This window comes from Giraffa tippelskirchi, chromosome 6, assembly GCF_054371585.1.
Source record: "Giraffa tippelskirchi isolate mGirTip1 chromosome 6, T2T-mGirTip1v1.2.pri, whole genome shotgun sequence".
Taxonomy (NCBI): Eukaryota; Metazoa; Chordata; class Mammalia; order Artiodactyla; family Giraffidae; genus Giraffa; species Giraffa tippelskirchi.
Genome location: NC_137280.1, coordinates 115,605,734 through 115,617,833, shown reverse-complemented (window position 1 = coordinate 115,617,833; position 12,100 = coordinate 115,605,734). Strand labels below are relative to the sequence as shown.

Genomic DNA, 12,100 nt, shown 5'->3' with positions numbered 1-12,100 from the left:
GGTGCCCTGCTTCATGCATCGAACTTTGCACTGGTCATCTATTTTACATATGGTAATGTACATGTTTCAATGTTTTTCTCTCAAATCATCCCACCCTCACCTTCTTCCACTGAGCCCAAAAGTCTGTTCAATAAATATTGGTCTGTAGGTGTTTCTTGTGGTTATCGGGTACAAATCTTTTTCTCCTTTAATCTTAACTATACCTGAAATAACATGAAATTCCAGAAATATAGGCAATCTGTATTATAGCATCCCCCTCCACAAAAGAACCTTCCAGTTCATTCCAAGGAGAACAAGGCATCTTTCTTGTCCACTAATTATAGCCACATTAAGTATTTTTATCACATTTGATCATTAAATTGATCATTCATTTGTTCACTGTTAATTCAACTATTAACCTATTTAATCCATATCAAGACAGACTGCTTCAGGTTATATTCTCCCAGAGTTTGGGAGATTGTTGGGAATACTGATATCAATACCTTTTTTATAGCCTATAATATAATAATTTTAAGAAAGAAATTTCAGAAAATCTTGAAAGGTCTGTCATAATTAGGTTCAGCTTTCTAAAGTATAAAACCAAATTGGTGCTAAAAACAATGTGGAAAACTCTCCCTTATATCACAGATGCTGGGGGTCAACAGCTCATGGCACTTGCATGATTATCAGGGACCATGGCTTATCTGAATGCTCCATCATAGTGTGCAGCTTTCATCTTCAAGTTTGCTTCAAGGAGAAATATGGCTGCTAGAGTTCCAGCCATCAGGTCTAAACTGGACACCAAAAAAATGGAGAAAAGAGAATCCTCTTTTCTACGAGATTTCCCAATATCTCATTCATCTCATTATCGTCTTCTATCAAAGAGAGTGAAAAATATAACTCCTTCACAAGGTTCCTTACAGTCTGGAGTAAAAAGGACTGCCAAAAATAAGAGTGGCACAACAGATATTTGAAGTGTGGAAGTTGATCATTAGCATAAAGAGACTCTGTCTCAGTATTGACAGTTTCTATCTATTTATACCAGCATTTTCTCATCACAAAACTCTGAATTTCACCTATTTTTTCCAACTTCACATATATTTAAGCCTCTATATCTTTGAAAATCATCCCATCTGAACATCAAGACAGTTCCCAAGAATTCCTACCTCCCACATCTGGCTCACCATGGAAGAGAGCACATGTGAAAGAAATTGGAATCAGGGAATTGTCCCTCCTTATCAGTGTCAAAGAACGTTCAATCTACTGTACAGTCATGCTCATTTCACATGCTAGCAAGGTTATACTCAAAAATCCCTCAAGCTAGGCTTCCACAGTACATGAACCAAGAACTTCCAGATGTAAAATCTGGGTTTTGAACAGGCAGATCATATTGCCAACATTCATTGGATCAAGGAGAAAAGCAAGGGAGTTCCAGAAAAATATCTTCTTTGGCTTCATTAACCACACTGATGCCTTTGACTGTGTGAATCACAGCAAATTGTGGAAATCGTCAAAGAGATGAGAGTACCAGACCACCTTACTTGTCTCCTGAGAAATCTGTATGCAGGCCAAGAAGCAAGAGTTAGAACCAGGCATGGAGCAATGGACTGGTTCAAACTTGGGAGAGAAGTATGACAAGGCTATATATTATCACCCTGCTTATTTAACTTATAACTTATAACCCTGCTTATTTAACTTATGCGAAATGCCGGGCTGGATGAATCACAAGTTGGAATCATGATTGCAGGAGGAATGTAGGAATTCTTGGGAACTGTCTTGATGTTCAGATGGGATGATTTCCATTGCTGGGGGAAATGTCAACAACCTAAGATATGCAGATAATATCTCTCTAATGGCGGAAAGTGAAAAGGAAATAAAGAGCCTCTTGATGATGGTGAAAGAGGAGAGTGAAAAAGCTAGCTTGAAACTCAACATTCTAGAAACTAAGATCATGTTATCCACTCTCATAACTTCATAGCAAATAGATGGGGAAAAAGTAGAAACAGTGACAGATTTGCTTTTCTTGGACTCCAAAATCACTGCAGAGAGTGACTGCAGCCATGAAATTAAAAGACGCTTGCTTCTTGGAAGAAAAGCTGTGACAAACCTAGACAGTGAATTAAAAATGCAGAGACATCACTTTGTCGACAAAGATCCATATAGTCAAAGTTATAGTTTTTCTGGTATTGATGTACAGATGTGAGAGTTCGACCATAAAAAAAGGCTGAGCATCAAAGAATTGATGCTTTCGAATTGTGGTGTGGGAGAAGACTCTTGAGAGTCCCTTGGATTGCAAGGAGATCAAACCAGTCAATTGTAAGAGAAATCAGTCTGAATGTTCATTGGAAGGACTGAGGCTGAAGCTGAAGCTCCAATACTTTGACCACTGGATGCTAAGAGCCGATTCATTGAAAAAGACCCTGATGCTGGGAAAGATTGAGGTCAGATGGAGAGGAGGGCAACAGAGGATGAGATGGTCAGATGACATCACTGACTCAATGAACAGGAAGTTGAGCAAACTTTGGGAGATAGTGGAGGACAGAGGAGCCAGGCATGGAGTCCATGGGGTTGCAGAGTTGAACATGACTTAGTGACTGAACAACAAAAACCCACCTCATTACCCAGACACAATTCACCATCTTTTTTGAGGGCAAGTTTTCTCTCCTCATTCTGATCCTAGATAAAATGCTTCCTAAAACCCCAGAGGGTAAAAAGAAACCACTGCCATAACCTGACATCATGCCAACTCAAGACATCTAGAACTACAGGCAAAAATATTTAAGTTGAAATCTATAGAGTAAAAATAACTCTCCCAAAATGTCACTGTCCATGGTGTTTTATGGTACACACTAGCTTTTATTTACATGAATTAAAACTTGTACCACTTCACACTGGCTGTCTACCAAAAGATGTTTTTATCCATCCTTTCCATGTGACAAATAGAACAGGCAGCTGAAACCATGTGTAGTAGTCAGAAACAAGAAAAAAAATTCAAAGCTATTACTCTGTGCCAGTCACTGTTCTAAGTGCTTCATGCTTTATAAAAATCAACTCATTTTGCACTTGTAATAGACTGAATGGTGACATGGATGTTTCCTGTAGTTTTCTGATCATGAGTGAGGCATATAGAAGTTAGGTAACTTGCTCAAAAATGCACAGACAGTGACTAGCTGAGTTTGGTGCTGAAGGCTGTTCAGTGTCCACATTCAGACTGAATTATGTGCTAGACAGGTTAATCTTTCACTCTGACTTTAAAGCAGCCCTGAGGTACCCTAAAAAGTTAAAACTACCGAGTTCTCATTCCTCACTATTGGTCCATTTCCTCTGGTCTTCTGGTCTTCTAGGATTTACCATTAATTGCAAGTACTCCAAACTCTCACACTACATCAATTATCAGATAACCCCTCAGATACTAATTAAAAAAAACATCAGGGATAACTTGCAAGCGAGAAGAGAACAAGGTTTTTCTCTCAATGTCTGGGGAGAAAGAACAGAGCCCTTTTAGAAATAAATGGAGACAATGAGGTCAAATTTCATCTGAGGGATAATTCTGAAGTGAGCACGGAGCATGACATAGGAAGTTTTGTCATCTAAGAGTCTTATCCTCAGAGGTAACCTCCACTACATAAGCACATAAGCTTGCCCCACCAAACTAAAATGTCTACAGGGACTCTGGAGACCAAGCCTATAGCAGATCCATGGAGCCAGAAAGCACTTAGTCTCCGCAGCAATCATGATGGAAAGCAGTCTTTTCTTCTAGACAAAGAATAACCTCTCCACATCTACTCAGAGGGCAAGCTTCAGGTAAGGGTGAAGTCCTAGCAACTTCATCAGAGAAAGCATGTTGTATCTTCCTAGAATATAAAGAATGTTTCCAGTGACTTCATCCCTAAATGTTTCTCCCCAACAAAAAGCACCACATGCTGCTAATAAAGCCTCCATTCCTTAACCAAGCTCTCTGTATGGGCCAGGGAAACATAGGGGTAAGAGGTTAGCCCTTAACTCTAGACAAACCAAAACCTGCACCGTGCAGTAGAGATGGGTCAGTCTGTGGCATCAGGAGCACTGGGCTGCAATGGAGAGCAAGATGATGTGGGACAGAGGACAGGCAGATCAATGAAGAGTGGCCAAGCATTAAGCAGCATATATAATACTGTGTACTTTGAAGCTAAAAAAGACATCCAGGAACAGAACAGGCTGCCCCTGCCTCTGGGTAGATGGGCTATTCAATATTCACTGGAAGAGTGGATGTTGCCCAGAGTAAATGAGAATCCAATCTCATTTATGCTGCCTCTGAATATTTTTGACAATGTTGAGTCATAGTCACAAGAACAATATTAAACCTTGCATGGCCATGAAGAAAGAGAAATAGAGCAAGTAAAGCCAAAAAGTCCCAGAGACAGCAACTTTCCAGCTGCATTTTAGCAGGAAAATGAAATATAAAGAGAACATCAAAAGGCAACGGAGAACAGGTGGGAGACCAGCTTTATGCAGGAGAGGCCATCCTGTCTCAGTGCAATGTATTTGCTTGCAGAAGCTGGTGGCCCCCCATGAGGGTTTGTGTCCCTTCTTTGAGATCCCAGAGACCCATCACTACTGAGTTCCAGCTCCTTCTTCTTCCTTCCTCCCCACCCCCACCCCACCACCACAAGAAAGAATAACCCATGCAGCTCAGCACTCTACACACCATCTGGAATAAGGAGTTATTTGAAAAATGAGACCTTTGGATTTGTGAACATAATGAGTAATCACTTCATAAATTAATTGCATTACTCATGCTAAGTGCTTTGAATGGCACAATGTGTAAGAGTCTCATTTTTAGAGAAATTACAATCTCTGCCAAAATTAAAAATTAACATATTGGAAATTATTAACAAACAATGTAACACTTATAAGATTTTCCTTTACACAAGGTCTTTAATATTTTTCAGCATATTTAACAAAGATTTGTGAATATAAAAGGGGATTGTTCATACTTTGGAGGCAATGATGTCCTGGCTCAGCAGTTATGACATCTGGGGGCTTAGGAGGAGGTAACTTACCCTCTGGATGAACCAATATCAATGGACTTAAATATCTTACCCCATGGAGTCATACTGCAGCTTCAACCTGAATGAGGAAGATGTTCTTAAGCTTTGTGAACCTCTGTTTTCCCAGAGTTATTGAAGTAGGACATGAAACAGTGCACATATAGTGTCTGGTACACAGACTAAATGGTGGCACTCATTCAGTGCTGATTTACTTCCTATCCTTTCTCATGGTTTGCTAGAAAATGTTTGTTTGTTTTTTTTATAATCTCTATAAGTAAAACACTTTGAAAAATCATACCTCAGGCTTCTTGTGAGGATATGGTTTCCTATGCTTCTCAAACTTCTCTGTCTATGGGATTTTACTGGGGATGACCCATAGTGAGGATCAGTGAGGATGCTTTATGAAAGAAGTAGAGGCTGAGCTATAATGAAATCAAGCATATGATGTAAAGTAAAACAGCCCAGATTTGCAGTTGAGGTGTGTGTGCGCACACACGCACGCTCATCCAGAAATGCCTGGTACACTGAACTGGAAATTGCAAAAAATCTCTTCTCAATTCTCTTACCACTCTCCCTCCTGCGACGTTACTCTTCTCTTCCTGGCATTCTTTTCTGTCTTAGTCATTTGCACAAATGCTGCTGCTCTCCCAGTCGCTAACCACTTTTACAAAAGCAAATTTCTAGAAGAAAAAACAACAAAAGCAAAACTAAACAAGTGGGATTACATCAAACTAAATTTCTCCATAGCAAAGGAAATTACCAACAAAATGGAAAGGCAACTTACTAAATAGGAAAAAATATTTGCAAATTATAATAACTGATAAGAGGTTAATATCGAAAATATGTATATAAATTCATACAACTTAACAATAAAAACAATCAATTCAGTTAAAATGTGCAGAGGACCTGAGTAGACATTTTATCCAAAGGAGACATATAAACAGCCAGCAAGAAAAGGTGTTCAACATCACTAATCATCAGAGAAATGCAAGTCCAAACCACAATGAAGTATCATCTCACACCTGTCAGAATGGCTGTCACCAAAGAAACAAATCTGCAATTGTTGGTGAGGGTATGGAGAAAAAGCCACCCTCATTCACTGTTGGTGGGAATGTAAATTGGTGCAGCCACTATAGTAAGTGGTATGGAAAAAAAATAAAAGTGGAATAATTATATATAATTCATAAATTCCACTTTTGGTATTCATCTGAAGAAACAAAAAACACTCCTGGCATACCTCAGAGATATTGTGGGTTCTGTTTCAGACCACAACAATAAAGCAAATATCACAATAAAACAAATGACACATTTTTTTTGGTTTCCAAGTGCATATAAAAGTTACTATATTGTAGTCTATTAAAAGTGTAAGAGAAGTATGTCTAAAAAATGTACATACCTTAATTTTAAAATCCTCTATTGCTGGAAAAAAAAAAGGCTAACCATTATCTGAGCCTTCAGGGAGTTATAATTGTTTTGCAACAGTAACATCAAAGATCACTGATCATAGGGAATTACCTGGAGGTCCAATGGTTAGGACTCTGCTCTTTCACTGCCAAGGGCCTGAGTTCAGTCCCTGGTCAGGGAACAAAGATCCCATAAGCCATGTGTTGCAGTCAAAAACAAAAACAGGACAAGGATCACTGATCACGAATCACCATAATAAATAAAATAATCATAAAAGGTTTGAAATATTGTGAAAATTACTAAAATGTGACACTAAGATGTGAAATGAGCAGATGCTATTGAAAAAAATAATACCAATAGACTTTTTTGGTGCAGGGTTGCCACGAACTTTCAACTTGTAAAAAATGTAATAAATGAAAAGGGCAATAAAGTGAACCTCAATAAAACAAGCTATACCCATAATTCAAAAAGATATATATACACACCCACTGCAGCATTATTTGCAATAGTCAAGATACGGAACCAAGCTAAATGACCCATCACCCATCAATGAATGAGTGGATAAAGAAAATGTGGTATATATACACATGGAATACTATAGGACCATAAAAGAATAAAATCTTGCTATTTGTGACAACATTGATGGGCCTTGAGGGCATTATGTTAAGTGAACTAAGTTAGAGAAACAAAAATACCATATGATTGATTGTACTTATATGTGAACTACCAGAAAAAAAAAGCTCATAGACACAGAAAACAGACTGGTAATTGCCAGAGGTGGGAAGATGGACAAAATGGACTAACGAGGTCAAAAGATATGAACTTTCACTTATAAATCAAATAAGTAATGGAGATGTAATATACATCATGGTAACTATAATTAATAATACTGTATTGTATATTTGAAAGTTGCTGAGAGAGTAAATTGTAAATGATCTCATAACAAGAAAAAAATGTAACTATATGGGAACAGAAGGTTAACTAGAATTACTATGGTAATAATTTTGCAATATATATGAATATAGAATCATTATATTGTACACCTGAAAATAACATAGTGTTATGTGTCAATTAGACCTTAATTTAAAAAAATAAAAAATTAAAAAGCAAAGTGCTAGAGAGAATAATGATTAAGATCATAGCTTTCAGTATTGGCTATCACTTGCTGCTACATAAATAATCTAAGGTAGACGAGTTATCTTCCCCAAGTCAGTCTGCTTAACAGTAAAACAGGAATGAAAACATCTACCTTACTGGATTGTTAAAGCCCTAAATAAGATAATCATGTAAAGCTGTTATTAAAGAATCTCACTCACACTGAGTGCTTAATCAAATAAGAAAAAAAATAAAGCCAAGTCAAATCTTAAAAAAAAGAATAATTTGTATTTATTATTACAATATCCTGTATCTATTTTTCTTTCTTCCTCCATACTTTTAAGATTCCTTGGTGGCTCAGACAGTAAAGAGTCTGCCTGCAATGTGGGAGACCACGTTTGATCCCTGGGTCAGGAAGATCTCATGGAGAAGGAAATGGCAACCCACTCCAGTAATCTTGCCTGAAAAATCACATGGATGGAGGAGCTTGGTGGGTTACAGTCCATAGGGTCGCAAAGAGTCAGACACGACTGAGTGACTTCACTACCCTCATACTTTTATCTTTTTTCAATATCCCTGCAACGTTTCCCTTTCTTGTATAGTTTAGGTTCTGAGAAGAAACCTTAGAATCAGAAATTAGGAAAGGAAAGCGACATGATAACTTTTCATTTTAAAAAGTGAGCAAACCTGACTTTGCCCTGTCTTGTATAGTTTAGGTTCTGAGAAGAAACCTTAGAATCAGAAATTAGGAAAGGAAAGCGACATGATAACTTTTCATTTTAAAAAGTGAGCAAACCTGACTTTGCCCTGCTGCAACTCATGTATCAAAATCTGAGTGCTGATTTCCCATTAGAGATAAAATAATGAAATTCAGTAAGAACTATCCTAGAAGTACTTTTGATAGAATGGTGGGTTGAAGTGCAGGAATTGGATGTTCCACGAGAATATTAGAAACTTTATAGGAAATATTATAAATAAATAGCTAAAGAGAAGCTGCTGTATACACAAGGAGCTCAACTTGGTGCTCTGTGATGACCTAGAGGAGTGGTGGGGAGGGGGGAGGGAAGCTCAAGAGGGAGGGGATATATGTATACATATAGTTTATCTACTTTGCTGTACAACAGAAATTAACGCAACATAATAAAGCAATTATACTCCAATTAAAAAATACAATATAATTGGTAAATACCAATTATACTTGGTATAAATAATTTTAAAATGAATACTTCATAGGTTACCTGCACACAGGACTTAATTCCCTTTCAATAGTTTCAAGTATTATATCATCTCCACCAAGAACTTGAGGGTGTGCAGTCCTATGGGGAGTGCAGGAGGTTGGAGACTGACGCAGCTCAGTAGTAAGACCCCATGAATCAGCAAATAACAACCCAGTTGCTTTCTGACAGCAATGGAATCTGGAAATCAAATTAGTTGTGTCTTTCAACTCCGAGAGGAAACAGCTGCTTGGCAAAGAAGTATAGCGGGAATTCAAATGTCATTCAAACTGTTTTCTCTAGAGGCAATTGGATCCTTCAGTAGAGAACTTTAGGCACTATGTTTCTTACACTGACCAACACTTTTCTCCTTTTGCTCAGAATTCTGTGTTCTGGGGTCTCATTAGTTGACATGACTGAGTCAAAGGTGGGCATGACTTAGCTCCTCCACTCAGAAGATGTTGGACTGTGCTTTTTATTTACTGACAAAGAGAATAATAGTGCTGCACATGTGTGAGCCGTCATGTGGGGGAGACCAGCATGGTACAGAGGGCCAGGGAGGCAATATAAGCCTTAGGAGGTGAGTAGGATGTGTTCTTATCAATAAACCCCTTATCTGTTTACAAAGCCCTTATTCTTATTTTATACCACCTTTAAGCTCACTCCTACTACCATCTCCAAAAGGCAAAGCAAGAATGCCTAAGAAAGTGATCAATGCCCTGTTAATGAGTATGTAGAGAGAATTCAAACCTTCTAATAGTGATGGGAGCTATGGCAGACTTCGACCAAACGGGAAGAAAAATGCTTTCACAAACCTAATGTCCCTTTATCATCCTCAAGACTCTATAGTTGAAGCAGGTACTTTCTCCCCACATTACAGATGCAGAAATTAAAGTTCAGAGAAATTAAATGGCATAGTCAAGGTCACAGACTAGGAAGGAGAGCAAGACATATATGTAACTCTTCTAACTCCTGGTTCTGATATCTCCAATATTTCAGTGTCCCTACAGAGGTAAGGCTTCCCTGGTTGCTCAGCTGGTAAAGAATCCACCTGCAATGCAGGAGACCCCAGTTTGATTCCTGGGTCAGGAAGATCCACTGGAGAAGGAATAGGCTACTTACTCCAGTGTTCTTGGGTTTCCCTGATAGATCAGCTGGTAAAGAATCTGCCTGCAATGCGGGAGACCTGGGTTTGATCCCTGGGTTGAGAAGATCCCCTGGAGAAGGGAATGGCTACCCACTCAAGTATTCTTGCCTGGAGAATTTCATGGACTACAGTCCATGTGTCCCAAAGAGTTGGATATGACTGAGTGACTTTCACTTTCAAAGAGGTAAGGAAAATCAGATAGGTGGAACCTGTGAAAGCAAGAGCAAGCACAGGAATGAGAAAGACAATTTTTCTTCTTAGATTTTATTTATCCCCACTTTCTCAATTCATCCCAGGTGCTGGAAAATGCCTTAGCATGAGAAGTGACAACCAAAGCATTTGGGGGGATCCCCCTAAGGACTTCATCCTTCTGGGTGTTTCTGACAGGCCATGGCTGCAACTACCTCTCTTTGTGGTCCTCCTAGTGTCCTATGTGCTGGCCATGTTGGGGAACATTTCCATCATCTTGGTGTCTCGCCTGGATCCCCAGCTCCACAGCCCCATGTACATCTTCCTTAGCCACCTCTCCTTCCTGGACCTCTGCTATACCACCACCACTGTTCCTCAGATGCTGGTCAACATGGGCAGCTCCAGCAAGACCATCAGCTATAGTGGATGCACAGTACAGTATGCAATTTTCCACTGGTTGGGATGCACTGAGTGCATCGTTTTGGCAGCCATGGCCCTGGACCGCTACGTGGCCATTTGCGAGCCCCTCCGATATACCATTATCATGCACCGCCCTCTCTGCCAGAAGCTCGTGGCTGTGGCCTGGCTCAGTGGCTTTGGCAACTCCCTCGTTCAGGTGGTCCTGACAGTGCAGTTGCCTTTCTGTGGGCGACAGGTGTTAAACAACTTCTTCTGTGAAGTGCCAGCCATGATCAAGCTATCATGTACTGACACAGCTGTGAATGACACCACACTAGCGGTGCTGGTGGCCTTCTTTGTGCTGGCCCCCCTGGCTCTCATCCTTCTCTCCTATGGCTTCATTGCCCATGCAGTGCTCAGAATCCAGTCCTCCAAGGGTCGGCAAAAAGCCTTTGGGACCTGTTCTTCCCACCTGGTGGTGGTCTCCCTTTTCTACCTACCTGCCATCTACATGTACCTGCAACCTCCTTCCAGCTACTCCCAAGAGCAGGGCAAATTTATCTCCCTCTTCTATTCCATAATCACCCCTACCCTCAATCCCTTCATCTATACCCTGAGGAACAAGGATGTGAAGGGTGCTCTGAGAAGACTTCTGGCAAGGATCTGGAGGTTCTGCATAAGGTAAAGACCTGAGATGTGGTAGTTTCCATTGGTTAGAGAAAACTAGGAGGTGTATTGTGTGCTCAGAGTACTTTTCATTAAGGAGTCCATAACGAAACAGTCTACTTGTTTTTGAGAGACCTCAAAATTCTCTACCCAAAGTATCTCACTTTCTGTGTTCTCACAGTATCTAAAGTCCCACCTTTCCCAAGGATCTTTAATTGTAAGAGGCCATAATTAAGAATTGTTTAAACAGAATTGATGAAAAGACTCTTGCTCCTTGGAAGAAAAGCTATGACCAACTGAGACAGCATATTAAAAAGCAGAGACATCACTCTGCCAACAAAGTTTCATCTAGTAAAGGCTATGGTTTTTCCAGTAGTCAGTTATGGATGTGAGAGTTGGACTATAAAGAAAGCTGAGCACTGAAGAATTGATGCTTTTGAACTCTGGAGTTGGAGAAGACTTGAGAGTCCCAGGGTCTGCAAGGAGATCCAACCAGTCCATCCTAAAGGAAATCAGTCCTGAATATTCACTGGAAGGACTGATGTTGAAGCTGAAATTCCAATATTTTGGCCATCTGATGCGAATAACTGACTCATTTGAAAAGACTCTGATGCTGGGAAAGATGGAAGGCAGAAAGAGAAGGGGGCAACAGAGGGTGAGATGGTTGGATAGCATCACTGACTCAATGGACATGAGTTTGAGTAAACTCTGGGAGTTGGTGATGGACAGGGAGGCCTGGCGTGCTGCCTCCACACAGTCACATAGAGTTGGACACGACTGAGTGGCTGAACTGAACTGAACTGAATTGATGTCCGGTAAGTATTTGTCAAATTATTTAGCTTCTAATTTCCTGATCTTTTCCCCTTCTCATATTCCTGCTTTTCTTCTGCTTCTCCCATTTGTCTCTTTCTAAACTTTCTTCCTTTTCCCATTACTTCTAAGCATAAATAAGGTGAAACTAAGCCAATCTTATACTA

General features: G+C 39.7%; 1 protein-coding gene across 1 annotated transcript; it reads left to right on the top strand.

Moving 5' to 3' along the window:
* The first annotated feature begins 10,185 nt into the window (after positions 1-10,185).
* LOC145511002 (olfactory receptor 2B11) lies at positions 10,186-11,142 on the top strand. Its single transcript, XM_081503331.1, has one exon. The coding sequence runs from the start codon at positions 10,186-10,188 to the stop codon at positions 11,140-11,142; it is 957 nt and encodes a 318-aa protein (XP_081359457.1).
* Positions 11,143-12,100: the final 958 nt, after the last annotated feature.